General features: G+C 36.7%; 3 protein-coding genes across 3 annotated transcripts; all 3 read left to right on the top strand.

The window, feature by feature from the left end:
* Nucleotides 1–54: 54 nt before the first annotated feature.
* On the top strand, nt 55–5,901 carry cyb5r1 (cytochrome b5 reductase 1). The gene is made up of 9 exons (XM_082156067.1): nt 55–213; nt 658–804; nt 897–969; nt 3,102–3,208; nt 3,288–3,417; nt 3,511–3,594; nt 3,680–3,765; nt 3,972–4,071; nt 5,112–5,901. The coding sequence occupies exons 1-9, from the start codon at nt 199–201 to the stop codon at nt 5,282–5,284; spliced, it is 915 nt and encodes a 304-aa protein (XP_082012193.1). The 5' UTR covers nt 55–198; the 3' UTR covers nt 5,285–5,901.
* A 466-nt stretch (nt 5,902–6,367) lies between these two features.
* On the top strand, nt 6,368–14,208 carry adipor1a (adiponectin receptor 1a). Its single transcript, XM_082156066.1, has 9 exons — nt 6,368–6,522; nt 8,008–8,084; nt 8,186–8,383; nt 8,483–8,596; nt 8,890–9,061; nt 10,160–10,346; nt 10,459–10,646; nt 12,771–12,964; nt 13,061–14,208. The coding sequence occupies exons 3-9, from the start codon at nt 8,240–8,242 to the stop codon at nt 13,187–13,189; spliced, it is 1,128 nt and encodes a 375-aa protein (XP_082012192.1). The 5' UTR covers nt 6,368–6,522; nt 8,008–8,084; nt 8,186–8,239; the 3' UTR covers nt 13,190–14,208.
* A 465-nt stretch (nt 14,209–14,673) lies between these two features.
* rabif (RAB interacting factor) lies at nt 14,674–16,169 on the top strand. The gene is made up of 3 exons (XM_082156068.1): nt 14,674–14,944; nt 15,082–15,244; nt 15,496–16,169. The coding sequence occupies exons 2-3, from the start codon at nt 15,095–15,097 to the stop codon at nt 15,742–15,744; spliced, it is 399 nt and encodes a 132-aa protein (XP_082012194.1). The 5' UTR covers nt 14,674–14,944; nt 15,082–15,094; the 3' UTR covers nt 15,745–16,169.
* The last annotated feature ends 238 nt before the right edge of the window (nt 16,170–16,407 follow it).

Genomic DNA, 16,407 nt, shown 5'->3' with positions numbered 1-16,407 from the left:
TAGATAGTGTTGCAATGGGGGTGGGATTACGCAGTACGGAATGCGTTGAATGAAACGTTTTATTATGCGCAATAACTGCGCAGCGTTGTTTGCCTCAAACACCGAGCTCTCCGCCTGCGTATTCATAGGTGTGTCGACGAATGTTTAGTTTGAAGGTTTACTCTGACTGAATCTCCTTGTAGAAGTAGATCACTCAACATGGGTTACGCGATGGTAAGTCACAAAGCTTTGGAGAAGTACACTAAAGATGAATTGCAGTTATTTATTATCATTCAGAGGAAGTGCCATGTTACTGCTTTGGAATGCCACCAAGTTTGTTTCGCATAATAATGCTGCATGCTTTCCCATTTATCAACACACAGCATATTGACTAGTCATGCCACCAAATTGAAAATATTATATTCAGTAAATTGCATTTAACTTACTACCGAATCAGCAGACGGTTCTTCTAGAAATGGGATACCAAAGCAGAAACGTCAGAGTTTATTCTTGGAAAAACAGATGATTCATCGATGCATTTGGAACCGTTACACACTTCTGTTGTGTGTACTGTGAATCAACCAATAAATGCATTTTTAGCTTAATAAATAATTAATAATTGAATATTTTATGTTATGTTTTTAAAACCTTGTTAATATGCACTAATCTGTATTTTAGTCCACTACAGTAGCAGTGACCGTTGGAGTGGTACTGGTCTCAACTGCAGGTGTGCTGGGCTATTATTTCTTGAACAGGAAAAAGAAACCACAAATTACCCTGATTGATCCCTCTGAAAAATACAAATTGAGACTTCTAGACAAGGAGGTATTTGCCCTGTTTCCTATTTCAATGGTTTACTATTTATGTGGTACTGAAGATGCTGTTGACAAAATAAAAACTTTACTCTCTTCATACAGATCATAAGTCATGATACCCGCCGGTTTCGGTTCGTCCTGCCTACCCCAGAGCATGTTTTGGGATTACCAGTAGGTAAGGAGTCTTGTGGGTAGGTGGTGGGTGGGTTGATTGTTTCTCTGCTGCTAATACAAAGGTTGCAGGGTTTGGTCTGAAGCATGCTGAAAGAAATCCCACACCTGTCCTATCACGTAGCCTGTGTCTGGCTGCTTTGGATAAGAACTGTGTGTTAGGCTAAATGATAAATGAGGTTTGGGTTTGAAAAGCAGCTTTATACATGTCCATTTGCTTGAGAGTAATCACAGACAGTTGGACAATGTTTATACCTGGCTGTGCTAAATACAGGTGTTAAAGGGGTACAAGAATTAGCTTGATCCAGTTAGAAACACAAAACATGTCGCATTTGTTGTGAAAATGCTAATCCGTTCTAATGTGTCCCAGTCCCAGACAACAGCAAAGGACGCCCTGCTTCAGTCAACCTTTGCAGTAAAACAGGATTTTTTTCTCTTTACTGGTTAGACAGTTTTCTTCAGTATTCCTGGTATCAATGCCATGACACTTATCTTGTGATGTATGCACATTCAGAGTCAATACTTTAATACAGGTAGTTTTTTTCTTTTTTGAAAGAAATTTTTATTCAGCAAGAATGCATTAACTCTCTGGTGCTCTTCTCGTGGCGGTCAAAAATCACCCTTTATTTATTTCAATGAGATGAATGTACTATATTTTATTTAATATTTTGTATTTTTAGGCGATTTTATGGTACTAAATTATATTTATGCTGTAGTTATGATCCATTTATTCACTTTTTGAGCATAGATAGACCTGAAAATTTGATTTCCAATTTAAACTGTCGTAAATCTTTGATGCTTTGGAGCACAGACTTAAGTTTGATCTCTTTTCAAAGACGACACTTGGAAAATTATTGCTGAAGTGAAAAAAGTTTTTAAAAGTGAACTTACAAAAAGGTACAGCATTTTGTTTATTGTTATTAAAAATGCACAAAAATGCTATTTAAGTTTTTGTATTTTATGAAATGTATATTTTCAAAAACGTGTTTTAATCTAAAACTGCAAGAAAATCAAAGCCATGCATCTAAACAAGTTGTGTTCCAAATTAGTGCTTTATCTATAAAAATTAGCTTTCAGTAAGATTTTGTTTGGCCGCAGTACCAAAAGTTTCCACTAGAAATTTATCTCCCATTGACGTGAGGAGCACAAGTGTTTTTTTGTTGTTGTTTTTTTAAGGACCTTTTAAAGGGATACTTCACCGATTAGCAAAAATCATCATCTGAGGCTTTTTTGGCCAGAGGCTAGAGACTACAGTCAGTAGTAGGAGCTAGTTCCGCATGTTTTCAACCCGCCCATAGGGGGTGGGATCTCCCGATAAAACCGCATCTTTTCAGTTTCTAGTCAACTAGTAGCCTAGTTGTATCATTTCTTCCGATACTGCCCTCTGTAACCGGTAGGCGTGGCTTGGGAGTGGCCTCGCAGGGCAGCGAAGCAAGTGCATTCTGGGAGTTGTTGTCTTTCATCCACATGAGCCAAAAATACATTTTCTGGCTTTTCTCAGTCTAGAAGGCACCAACTTCTAAAATAATTTCACATTTCCTACTACATAAATGACCCAATTTAAATACACATTCATCTTTCCAGCGGTGAAATATCCCTTTAACCTTTTCGAATCATGTCCATGATTCTAAAAAAAAAACATACAATTATTTTGGTCAAGATTGACCGAAAAGCACCAGAGGGTTAAATTGATCGAAAGGGACAGTAAAGACATTTATAATGTTAAAATATGCTGTTCTTTTGAACTTTAATTTCATCAAACAATCCTTGTCTGACTTACTCTTTGCAGCCATAGTGAGCATAATAAAAACAATTACAATAGTAATACATTATAACATAAAGTGTGTATGTATGTGCAATATATTTTATATATATATATCAACTATTTTTATATAACTATTTTTTGCACTTTTAACATGCATTAACTTCTGAAATAAGCGAGTTCTGTATCTAGACACAGAACCAGAGACTCCTTTGAGGCACGTTACCAGATGTAAACAGTAGTTTGTCTCCGTTTGTGATCGGATCACCTGATACGGATGTTACCTGGTGTAAACAAGAACTTGATGAGCAGACTGGTGTGTGTATCGACTATTAATAGTAAAGCACTCTTTCTCCCTGTCGTTCTCTCTCAAGGCAAGCATGTTTATCTCTCTGCCAGGATTGATGGTAATTTGATTGTGCGTCCTTACACACCAGTGTCCAGTGATGATGACAAAGGATTCGTTGACCTAGTTGTGAAGGTTCTCTTGGTCTATATTTCTTGTACAAGCCTTTGGGGTTTTAAATATTTTTATAGAGCTGACATATTTTACTCTGCAGATTTATTTTAGGAATGTGCACCCAAAGTTCCCCGAAGGGGGAAAGATGTCCCAGTACCTGGAGAGTTTGAGGATCGGAGATGTGATTGACTTTAGAGGACCAGGAGGTTTGCTGGAGTACAAGGGGGAAGGTCTGACAGCACATTTTACTATCAATATTTGACCTGAATTTAGATGTATGTATTTACACAGTCACACCTTACACCTACATCTCCACCCAACAGGCCAGTTCACTATACAGGCCGACAAGAAGGCTCCTGCCGAGACCAAGACTGTAAAAACGTTGGGTCTTATAGCTGGTGGAACAGGTACTGTGTCTTTCTCCTCATTTTTAGTCATAATGAAGCCATATGATCACTAGGATAATTTGTCCTCCTCCTCCTCCCTGTGTAGGCATTACACCAATGTTGCAGCTGATTCGTGACATCATCAAGAACCCAAGTGACACAACTACATGCAGCCTGCTGTTTGCCAACCAGGTTGGTGCTCCATTCAAGCGATATAATTAAAGGGATCGTTCTGAATTTATAATGACAGAATTTTCATTTTTGGGTGAGCTATCCCTTTAAGTGTATGGTGGAATGTTTTGTTCGTAACCATAATATTACATAAAAAGTATGTTCAAAGAGATTAAGCCGCTTGGCAAGTATAAACTGAATCAGTTTACCTCTTGTCTGCCTTCCAGACTGAGAAGGACATTCTGCTGAAGGATGAGCTGGAGGAGGTTCAGGCGAGACATCCAGATCGCGTCAAACTCTGGTTCACGGTGGACAGAGCTCCTGAAGGTATAAGACGTTATACATAACCCACAAAATGGTAAAGCTTGATTTACACTACCTTCCAAAAGTTTGGGGTCGGTACGTTTTTTTAATTTTATATATGTTTCTGAAAGAAGTGTCATGCTCACAAAAGCTGCATGCATTTATTTGATTAAAAATACAATAAAAACAGTAATATAGTGGAATCTTATTACAATAACTGTTTTTTTATTTATTTTAATCTGTTTTCAAATCTAATTTAAATCTTTAAAGTAGTTCAAAACGCAATAATTTGAAATTAAATCTTTTGTAACATTATAAATGTATTTACTGTCACTTTTGATCAATTTATCGCATCCTTACTGAATATAAAATTACATTTCTTCTAAAATAAAAACATCTTACTGACTCCAAACTTTTGAATGGTAGTGTATAGTATGTGGGTCAATGACAGGATTTTGTTTTGTCTGGACCAATTAACTTAATACATTAAAACATTTATACATACAATGACTTGAATAAACTAGCTTCTATGATGAGTGTGTTTTTCATTTCTCAACTAAAATTAATTTTGATATTTAATTTGGGTCATAAAGTCAACAATGTGAGGGTCATAGAAAATGTCCTGATGAAACCGTCCTAGTTGGACTTTTTAATGGCAAGGCAAAGTTAGTTCAGCTTGCCTTGTACAATGTCATGTGATGTAACTCTGACAAAAACATAATGCTATTTATGAATTAATCATTTATAATATCTGACCCATAAAACTAAAACTCACATGTATTCAGTGTGTAAGGAGAATGTTATTAAATTTTACTTGATGGTTATACCACATTACACTTTAAATGTATTTATAAATAATGTACACTCAGATGAATTCAGTGTATAAGGAGATGTTATTACATTTTATTTGATGGTTACATCACGTGACACAAACCATATGAAACCAACATGAACACAAAGAGTGCAATTTTTAAGTACGTGGGACATATTTTAGACTATCTTTTTCCTTTTATTCATCATATATGGTCTTCCTTTGAAGTGTACCTGTGTTTACTTGTCTGCAGATTGGGAGTACAGTCAGGGCTTCATCAATGCTGAGATGATTCAGGAGCACCTGCCTCCACCCAGTGATGACTCTATGATCCTCATGTGCGGTCCACCTCCCATGATCCAGTTTGCCTGTAATCCCAACCTGGACAAACTGGGCTACCGGCAGAGCCAACGCTTTGTCTATTAGACCGTTCTCGATGTTCAGTGCCCAGACCACTAATTACTCCAAAGATACAGATACTTGAGTTGTGCAATATTGTGTTTAAGCAAATTTGGTATTACAAATATGATATTATATAGCAAATTACCCTTTTATGGACAGTATATAATACATATTAAATGTTCAAATGCTAGCCTGTCCATAGGTAATTGGTTCTTCATATTAAAAGCCCTTAATTATGTAACATGATACAACTATGATCTGCTGTGTTCTCAGTCTTTATATTCACCCGTGTGGTTTGATGTGCTCTAAAAGCTCACAATAAGATGCTGATACTACAAAAAAGCCCCTATCTAATGCACTTGAAAAGGCACCAGTGTGTTAAGACACCTGCTTGCTGACTTTATTGCTGAATATTATATTCATGTGCCTATATGATTTGACTGGCATTCATATTTGGTGTATGTGTACATTGTTATGAGATGCATTTGCTGTCACTGGAGTATTTTTGTATGCATGCTGCACTCCATGTTTATCTGTTATGTTAACTATGCTTTAATTTAAAAAGCAATGCTATTGTTTTATACAAAATGCACTAAAGGCAAGCAACTTAGAAATGCTTATTAAAGTGTTTTCACTGGCAATCTTTTTTTCTTTTATTGTTTTCCCCTCAGCATTACATGTCCCAAATCTGAGGATTTTATTTATGTTTTGGTTGTGGGATGCTCACTTTTGCATTGAAAGAGATTATAAAGACGGATGAGGATTGGGGATTATAGGAGATTGGCGAATGCCATCTGATTTAACAAAAATACTCCATCTCCGGTTTTTTTTTAATCTTTCTAAAGGCTGTCAGCACGTGCCATATAAATGTGACCATAACACAAAAGATGCTGCTGCAGTGTAGTAAAACGCTTCAGTATTCTCCTCAGACTGAAATTCAACTTTCACTACCTGGTATTTTACAATAAAATAAATCACCTGATGGAGATTACTGCTGTAAATGTGGAAGCATTCACAAGAACCACCAAATAAATGGGTTAGTGTCCTTAAATAGCGCTGTGGGGGTTTTACCAAACACCTTGCAGGACCGTCTTTCACCAGCAGGAGGCGCCGCCGCGGTGTTATTTCAAAGACAACAGAGCCAGTTTGAACTCGCCGTATTGCACACAGCAGCTTTCAACTCTTTTTTTTCTCCATCCTGCTGGTGTTTGGTGGCCGTCCGGAAGAGATCTAATTTCTTTAACAGCCGTTCTGGAAATCAGGTAACCGTCTGCACGATAAAATGTCTCATTATTTCAACGCAAAGGCAAAATTGTGATTCATATATTGTTGTAGACGCATCCAGACACAGTACTTTAGCGGTGCGTAGCGGTTTCTGTGTCTCAATGCTAACCTGCTATAATATACCAGCTTGTTTTTTTTAAAAGCGCTTAATTTCGTACTAATTAATCGTTGTTAGTGGCATTTTTGCGAATAATATAGTATAGTTGTTGTTGTAGCATTGTTGCTATGTTATGTATGATGATTTTGTAAGTGTTGATCATGACGTGTGCCGGTGTTTTGGCTGCTCGTCCTCTAACATTTAAAGCCCCTTGTTAGCCAGCAGGCTAATACCGTTAGTCATGGGTATGAGCTATATGATGACACTTCATTTGTCAGTTATTACGGGTTTGATTTCAAATCCACTGAGCTGCATATCTAGACGTATTTGGAATCAAATACGACATGCGTTCCAACGTTCGATTCGAATTAGTGGTAAGGATTTTGATTCATCACCGTGACTCGAATCTTTTTTTAATCAGACCACAAAAAAACGGATTCGTTCAGTGTCTTGTTTCCGCATGCAAGTTAATCAGATGAGTGTATGAGTCAATGACTCGTTTACTCAAACAACACCTAGTAATTGTAGAAAAACAAATTGGTATACAGCATAATAACACGTATAAACGGTGTTATTATGCTGTATACAAATTTGTTTTTCTACAATTCTTTCGTAATTATTATTATTATTATTATCAAGAAAAAGACAACAATTATAGCCTAATTAATTAAGATTTTCAACAATGTCTTTATCTCATGAGTAATCTGTAAATCTGTCTGTCATTTTCACACATTCACGAAGAAGATGTCTCGTTCAGTGACGCTTTTCGAATTTCGTTTTAATAGAGTGCAATGGACTACTACAATCCCATGAAGCATTACAAATGACAATTGAGTTAAAAACTATGGATAAATATAAAACTATTATTAAATATCTACATAGAAACAATATAGTTTACTTTTATTGTAAAATATGGTTATTTATTCAAATATTTAAGAAGTTTGAGGACTCAATTACGTCATTTTGGATTCACTGAAGTATTGCTTTTTGGCACTATTTACTTGTAACCATTCTCTGATTGGTGGACATTTCTTTGCAGAATTATGGGTAACATAGTTTTTCTCCTGGAATTCCTCTGTTAAACAATTCTTTAAAAAAAAATCTAATAAAAAATAAGATAACCTATATAATTCATACTGATGGCTTCAACAAAAGCATAAACCAATCGAGTAACAACTTCCACAGGTTTGTTAGTTAACATTTTAATATCAATTCCCCTATGCAAAAATGAATAGGATTTTTTTTTTTTTGGTTTGGTTTATTTATTTTGATAATGATTCGAAAAAACACAAATTATAACACAGCCAGTATTTTGAACTGAGATAATGATGCCAAGTGGTTTTTATTTGTTTTTTTCCCCTCTAAGATTGAATGCAATTTCATAGAGAGACAAACATCAGCAGGCTGGTTTAGACCTGTATGTGTTCAAAGCACCTGCTAGAGGTAAGCAGTCTCTTTTGTTGTTTCGGGTCACTGGTATTGTCATGACTTGACTTTGCCAATGAAGTTTTGTTTTAATTGAATGTATTACATTTGGCCCACAGTGAACTGAAGTGTAGGCTTCAGAGGTCTGGGTCGAGTCACAGGGCAGTCTACTTATGTCAGGACAAATCAGGTCTGCCAGTCATGCAGACTGCAGGGTCACTGAGGAATGCCACGTCCCAGCCGATGTGGAGCTGATGGAGCTGGGTCCCCTGCTGGAGGAGAATGGCCCCATAGGAGCCAAAGGACTCCAGTCAGAGGCAAGCCACGCAATTATTAATCTGAATGCATTAGAGTCTTTCATTTTCAGTGCCAGCAGAAAGTGTCGCAGGCTCATTTTGAGCTGATTGTATCCACAGGGAGCAAGTGCTCTTGCTGATGATGAAGAGGAGGATGAAGAAGTCGGAGAGGTTCTGACGCTACCACTTCAGGCTCACCGTGCAATGGAGAAGATGGAGGAGTTTGTGCATAAGGTGTGATCATCAAACACAACGCCTTTAAATCTTAAACAGAAATTTAAACGGATAGTTCTCCCCAAAAAATTAAACTTGTCATCATTTACTCACTCTCATGTCATTCACAAACCTGTATGACTTGCTTTTTTGTTGTTGTTGTCTATACAGTAAAAGTCAATGGTGTTCAATGTTGTTTTGGACCCCATTGAGTTCCATTCTATGAGCAGAAACATTCTTCAAAATATCATAGAGTCATACAGGTTTGGAAGGGCATGGCAACAGAGCGGTAATGCCGTATCTCTGTTCTGCAGGTCTGGGAGGGCCGTTGGAGGGTCATTCCCTTTCACGTCCTGCCAGAGTGGCTAAAAGACAACGACTACCTCCTGCACGGTCACCGGCCTCCCATGCCCTCGTTCCGTGCTTGCTTCGGGAGCATTTTCAGGATCCACACAGAGACTGGGAATATCTGGACTCATTTGTTGGGTAAGGTTGGGGTTACAGTTGAGAGTCGTCACAGAGAATGGCGGCTATTGTGCACCTCATGCATATATTTAGTGCAATAAGTTGCAGGGGATCAATTACAAGTACAAACGCTGCTCTCATTTTGAGAGCATGCAAGATTATAAATATTCATATGAGTTTGTTCATATGAACAAAGTTTCCATGATTAAAAAAAAGCAAAAACCTTAAAACAATTTAGTGTAAAACAGGTATGTCACACAGTGTTGTTATTGTTAACTTAAACTATTAAAATAAATGTTGTACAATGAAATTAAGCTGGAATAAAATAAAATATAACTGTTAGATGAAAATCTTAGAAATTAGAAATGTGCCTTGGCAACTAAATGAAAAATGCATAAGTTTAAGTACTAAAATTACTAAAACTTAAATAAAAATAAAGTAATATAGAAGAAATAATAAAGAATTATATATAGGGCCCAATACTGCGCTCGTGCTCCGATATCAACAACCAATACCACACAGCGTGTACTGTAGAGTGCTTGTGACAAAGAAACACCGACATCACAGCAAACAGACAGTAGAATGGATATCTCATAGAAGGATGTCTGTGAAGTAAATGTATCGAATTTATAGACCGTTAAAACAATTAAACATTTTCGCCTATATAGCTGCTGTGCGCAAGCTGATAAGCGAAACGTGGAGTGGACTAGCGAGGTTTTCAGGCGCATCCCTTATTCACAGACATCCCTGTTCCCTACTAGCCTGGAAATCCAGACCTAAATCTGAAAGATTAATGGTCTGGCATTGACTAATGAAAAACGGCCAGCTCGAGGGGCGGCACCAAGCATGCGTTTGAAAATCTCACTGCGTGCAATTGGATAACCATTTCAGTCTAATTTAAATTGAATGACTCCAAAAATATCATGTAACAAGTAAAAAGCTATCTTAAACTTTATTTTAAAAACAGTTGTAAAATATATTTCTTCATTGTGATGTCAGGAAAGTTGTATTTTGTAAAATGCAATGTAGCTTTTAGTAAATTTAAAGGATCCAGACAACAACAGCAAAAAAACATTGGCCCATTGTTCAATTGTTTTTCTTATTTTGTTTTTTCAACAGGGTTAATCTTATTCTTGTGCCTGGGCACACTTACCATGCTGAGGCCCAATATGTACTTCATGGCCCCCTTGCAGGAGAAAGTGGTGTTCGGGATGTTCTTCTTGGGTGCAGTGCTGTGCCTCAGCTTCTCCTGGCTTTTTCACACAGTCTACTGCCATTCTGAGAAAGTCTCTCGCACTTTCTCCAAGTACGTTTATTGTCTCATTAACTACACTATTTCATGGTGGAAATGACTTTAAGTGACTAATCTCTCTGTTTTCTCATGTCTCTCTCTCTTTTTCTCTATCTCTCTTTCTTAGACTAGACTACTCCGGAATTGCTTTGCTGATCATGGGCTCTTTTGTACCCTGGCTTTACTACTCGTTCTACTGCTCTCCTCAGCCACGTCTCATCTACCTCACAATCGTCTGCGTGTTGGGTATAGCAGCCATCGTAGTTGCACAGTGGGACCGTTTCTCCACTCCCCGCCACAGGCCCACCAGAGCAGGTGGGCAGTGATGTATTTGCCATAACGTTTACATTTTGGCATATTTTAGGCCAATCTTTAATGCTAAAAGATTAATCCTGAAGTGAAGAAATATAGTACGAAACGATAGAAGTTAGTGTAACTTCACAGAATCAATTTTCAACCCGCTTTGTATTGATATGTCCGTAGTATATATAAATGAACAATGAACCCCTTTCTCCATTTTACCTGGACTAAGAAATTAATGTTTCTTTGTCCACCTGATGATGTAAAACGCTGACTTTTGACAGCTCTAGGGCTTTCGTAAAAAACACAGATTGTACTTCCCCATTTTTTTTATCCTCACCCATGGACAGTCGGATCGACAAAAGGTTAGGAATTAGGTTTATCACTAAAAATTACCTCGTCAACTCTTTAAACATCAATATGGTAAAAATGGAACACCATGGCAACAGATTTCTTACCTGTACAAAATGGTGTTTTGCTTCAGGGAGGTTGGGTGGAACTTATGGAATGGTAGTTTCTTTCAGTTTTTTCCTCCTCTGTTTGGCCTAAAACACTGTTGTCATCCAGATAGGTTTTTCATATTTTCTGTTGCGCTGTTCTCTCCATATCTATGGTTTATGGTTCTTTGCAGCCTTTAGCCACTGCCTACAAGGCTCTGGATACTTCACTGGTAACCGAAAATAACTTGCTCCCAACTAAACGCTTACTCATTGAATTCTTGCATCCGGAAACAGCAAACTTCTAATCATAATGGTGTTGAGTTGTATTAAGAAGTATTTCCTCCTAAAGCAAAAGAGGAGGAGGTAGCTGCAGGGTGGAATAATGTCCGTGCCAAAAGGTGAATTGCTACTGTACAACAGAAACTAACCCCACACCCTAACAGGCAGTTTTCGCCAACAATTGTAAAGGCCTTTCGTCATGCCCATTACTCCGACCTGACAGATGTATTTGTCAAAAGGGAACACAACAGCCTTTTTTTCCATTTTCTCTAATCAGGTAGCACCGGCAGTTCTGTATTTTAATCCCTAGCGTACCCTCACTTTATCTTGCGTACCGGCACTTCTCACATGTTTCAAGTACTCTGACTGCCCTGCCCTTGGATCGCAATTTCACCAACACATTTTTTGTTTTCACTTCGAGCACTGGACGTATATCAGAGCGAAATGGCTGCTTGAACTACAAAAAAATGTAGGACAGAACTTGATTTTGTCAATCGGGAATTGATTGGATAATTGGATTGGCTTTGTTTGCTAATTGCGGCGATTTTCATTTGAGTGACATATTGCTGGAGGAAAGGAATGTCCCACCCTTGCACCAGTGCACGTGTCATTGGACAAGAGACATTGTTGCAAGCAGGAAGGGATATTATGTGGTTGATTAAAAAAATAGAAGGATGCATAAAAAATAATTATAATGTGGGTTGCACTTTATTTTACAGTACGTGCACTTACATGTACTTGCATTGTTCTTACCTAAGAAAGTACTTGGTAATATAAGGTAACTACATGGGTTAAGGTTAGATTTAGGGGTTACTATAAGTAGTACATATGATATACATGGGGAACAGGACTGTAAAATAAAGTACTAACATAATGTGTACGGATAAATCATTAAATAAACACTGCAGTTTTACATAAAAAAAAAAAAAAAAGAGAATTGTCCATTTTGATTTCATGGTGACTTTTAAACATCAAATACCATCTTATTGGCTGTGTCTGCAGCATTTTCTCATTCAACTTGTCTTACCTGGTTATTAGAGTAAATACAAGGTTAATTCACCTTATTATAGTTAACTAAAACTAAACCCCAAAACTGTTTTGTTACTTGAAATAAAATGAATGTTAACTGAAATGTTTTTTTATTTTTATATGTATTTTTTAGCTAGTTGCCAAATCAACATTTCTCATTTACTTGATGTACTAAAATAACTAAAGCAAAAACTGAAATTAAACCTATATAGAGTCTAGACATATAAAATAAGAAATGGGGGGAAAAAACACTATAAATGTATTTATTTAAAATGAAAACTAATTTAAGATAAAAATTATACTAGTATATCAGTGTCACTAAAGTAATACTACAAGAAGACAACGGTACATTTATTCATAGCAAATTGTTTTTGAAAAATGTTTTCCTTAGGAGTTTTCATGGGTCTCGGATTGAGCGGGATTGTTCCCACCATGCACTTCACCATCGAGGAGGGTTTTGTCAAAGCCACTACTGTTGGACAGATGGGCTGGTTCTATTTAATGGGCGCCATGTACATCGCAGGTGCTGGACTGTATGCTGCACGAATTCCAGAGCGCTATTTCCCGGGCAAGTGTGATATTTGGGTAAGTTACACCTTAGTCAGAAATTATTTTCTTAGTCATATTCTTGAGTATAGTGATATGCAGATGTTTTACTCGCCTAATTTGCTCTCTTCTTAGTTTCACTCACACCAGATATTCCACGTGCTGGTGGTGGCAGCAGCCTTCGTTCATTTCTATGGGGTGTCCAACCTTCAGGAGTTCCGCTATGGCCTTGAGGGAGGCTGCACTGATGACACTCTCCTCTGAGAGCTCTACAAACACATCGCTTTTCAATTAGGATTTTTAGTGCCCCCCCATTTATACTCATTCCTTGGTTTGTTTTTATTCACCTTTGAGTTTTTCCTTATCGTTTTGACTTTTATTCATTTTTATTCTGTTACAAAGAATCCATGAAATTTCACTTAATGAAAGGTTTTGTGTGGTTAAATGGTGACGTAGGCTGAACAAATAATTGAAGGTTGAAACATGATGACCCTTGTTATCATCAACACAATCTCTTGCGTTTTGAATGTGTTTCTTTAGTAGTGAAAAGCACTTTCATTGAGCTGTAGAGAGTCCCCCTCATAATATAATGCATCCAAGTTTTTCTTAATGTAAATGAACAGCTCTTCACATCATTTGATGCACATCCAAATTATTGCCCAAACTTTACTGAAGAGCAGAGATGTCTTTGATATCTTTTTATTCAAAATAACTGGAAAACGCACAAAGGGCAAATAAAGGGTTTGAGGGTTTTCGGCTCAATCTACCTGCTTCGAACACATTCATAATTTTATCTTTTACTTCTAGGTCAATTGAAAATGTAAACAGGTCAACTGTTGCACCTTACAGCGCAGATATTGAATATCATTGTTATTAAAGCCTCTGCATGGATACATCTGTGCAGTCTGTAAAGTATAAACTTTCCTGTAAAGTATAAGAATATTCCCGTGCCTTAGGCCACAGGAAATAGGTTTAAAATAGATGGGCCAAAACTACAGTGTAGTAAATTTCATTAGTCTTAAACATAACTAGTTAATTTACTTTGCAAGCAATCCAATCAAATTAATAATAAGGTTACATAAATAAACCAAAAAGTTTGACCTTTATTGTTGAACTTTCTCAGACTGCTGTTTGTAAAAAAGTAGTGTTTGATCCTTTTTAAATAAATAAGCTAACTGTGTGGCTTTACCACAACCATATATTCATGTGTTACGTGTAGAGGTGGTAAATCATTTGCATTTAACTGAAATGTGAAATGTTCAAATAAATATTTATGGGTCATACTTTCAGTTTCTCTTATTTGGTTGATTTATATGGTGGAGATGATCATTCAAGTAAAAATGGAGATTTGTATACATTAAAAATGGAACCTCTGGAGGTTAATATTTATTATACATTTGCAAACAACTGTCTCTGAACCAGGATATTATTTGCAAATAATATCTAAATAAAGAATAACTATATGGCCTGGTTTCACAGACAGGGCTTAGATAATGCCAAGATTTACTTCAATCAGACATTTAAGTAGCTTTTATAAACACGGTTTAGGAAGGGGAAAAAAAATTCTAGTGTGCACTTGAGACAAAACAATAGCAATGACATATTTTAAGATCTGTCAGTGCAAGTTGCTTTCAGTTAAAACAGCTCAAACATGCATTTTAGTCTGGGACTAGGCTTAAGCCTTGTCTGTGAAACCGGGGGAATATATTATATCAAATATATTATCTGGATCTTAAAAGGATGTTCCCATCATGTTAGAACATAACTGCGTTTGAAAATGGAGTCTGTGTTAATCTGAGCCGAGCGGAACGGATTCGTGGCTTGTTTTTAGCCGGTCTGCTTTAGCAGTTGCGCATGTATTAGCCGCAGCTGACACTAGTCCGCTAGTATTTTCCAACTACTGTCTATTATTGTGTTTATACTTAAGTTACCATATTTGTACTCAACATTTCGAAGACTATATTTGGATAACAAGTCTGACTTATGCAGGGTCGGTTTTCCTTATCGTCTGACTTGGAGGCGAGTATTCCTGTTATGAGTCTCTTATTTAGCCAGTTATAGCTAATTATATCAATACCATATTAGATGCATTGATAGACTGACCATAATCAAGTAATATATGGTAAATTCTGATTGATCGTATGTTTTGTTTTTAGTTTGCTTACTAACATGGATGACAGTAAACCGTCCTCCTCTCCCGAGGGATCTGTAGATCCCTCTCTCGTGTCAGACGATGGTAAAAATGTGAAATCAGTGTTGTGCCAGAGATGTTCTTCCAAAGTGCTCTGCCCAGGCATGGCAGTGTTTGCAGAAAAGGAGGTAACTTGTTTTAAAACTAGTGTGTAAAACATTTTAAATACAGGTAAATACATATGTTACATTACGATAATTCATTGTAATTTACACTACTTAAGTAATTTGCAAAATTATAGCAATGATATGTCTGTTTGCACAACTGACTTGTAGTTTAAAAAATATATATATTATGTTATATTATATACAATGATTATGATATTTCAAGACTGATATGTCATGTGTTTTCCATGCAACATCCCTTTTTCATTTACCAGCTATTTCTCCCTTCAATGAGAAAGAAAACCTCCATTGGTCAGTCAGACGGGACATTGGATGGGGACACATTAACAGCTCACTGGCTGGTTGATGACATGTACACTTTTGAGAACGTGGGTTTCACAAAAGATGTAGGCAAAGTGAAGTACCTTATTTGTGCGGATTGTGAAATTGGACCCATTGGTTGGCATTGCCTGGATGACAAGAAGAGCTTCTATGTGGCATTGGACAGGGTGAACCACGAATAGAGCACTTATTGAAGTCACTGTTTGGAAAAATGTTATTGTATTTGATTATGTAACTCAGATGGCTTTCTTGTTTGAAAAAAAAAAACTACTATAGGTCTTGTTTTTGCTCTCTTCACAGAGTTCAGAAAAATGTAACTGGTTTTTGTATAGTTTTTTTTTTATTGTGACATTTTCATTCTCACCAAACTGTATGGTAACATGTACACCTGTCTAACATCATTGATGAATGGAGACGGTCCTTTTAAACATTCCTTAACACAATACCTTTCTATTATCTCCCTATGACTTTTCAGAACAAATGAAGTCACTTTTGTGTACGAGGAGATTTAGGAGAAGGTCAGCGCTTGTCAAATAACAAAATTCATGGTTGACCATTTAAGAGAATTGCAATATTATACTGAAAAAATAAAATATAACTAAGCTATTATGAGAGTTACTATTTCTTTGTAGAAAAGTGTTCCTTAATGCATCTAATGTATCTCTCTCTCTGTGTGTGTGTGTGTGTGTGTGTGTGTGTGTGTGTGTGTGTGTGTATAAATGTATGTGCATATATATATATACATATACATATATTATATATACATATATATATATTAGTGTGTGTGTCATAAAGGGTAAATTTGTCTGTTGTAGACGTAAAGAACATGTATGATTTAAACTCGT

Source organism: Leuciscus leuciscus (genome assembly GCF_965113295.1).
Source record: "Leuciscus leuciscus genome assembly, chromosome: 23".
NCBI classification, from domain to species: Eukaryota; Metazoa; Chordata; class Actinopteri; order Cypriniformes; family Leuciscidae; genus Leuciscus; species Leuciscus leuciscus.
This window is presented reverse-complemented; position numbering and strand designations above follow the sequence as displayed.

What these genes read in the sequence shown, in the direction of transcription:
- rabif (XM_082156068.1), top strand. Translation starts at nt 15,095, where the DNA reads ATGGATGACAGTAAACCGTCCTCCTCTCCCGAGGGATCTGTAGATCCC. An exon ending in CAGTGTTTGCAGAAAAGGAG is followed by an intron (nt 15,245 to 15,495) that starts GTAACTTGTTTT and finishes TTCATTTACCAG; the next exon opens with CTATTTCTCCCTTCAATGAG.
- cyb5r1 (XM_082156067.1), top strand. An exon ending in GCCTGCTGTTTGCCAACCAG is followed by an intron (nt 3,766 to 3,971) that starts GTTGGTGCTCCA and finishes TCTGCCTTCCAG; the next exon opens with ACTGAGAAGGACATTCTGCT. An exon ending in GGTGGACAGAGCTCCTGAAG is followed by an intron (nt 4,072 to 5,111) that starts GTATAAGACGTT and finishes ACTTGTCTGCAG; the next exon opens with ATTGGGAGTACAGTCAGGGC.
- adipor1a (XM_082156066.1), top strand. Translation starts at nt 8,240, where the DNA reads ATGTCAGGACAAATCAGGTCTGCCAGTCATGCAGACTGCAGGGTCACT. An exon ending in CCAAAGGACTCCAGTCAGAG is followed by an intron (nt 8,384 to 8,482) that starts GCAAGCCACGCA and finishes TTGTATCCACAG; the next exon opens with GGAGCAAGTGCTCTTGCTGA. An exon ending in CCACAGGCCCACCAGAGCAG is followed by an intron (nt 10,647 to 12,770) that starts GTGGGCAGTGAT and finishes TGTTTTCCTTAG; the next exon opens with GAGTTTTCATGGGTCTCGGA.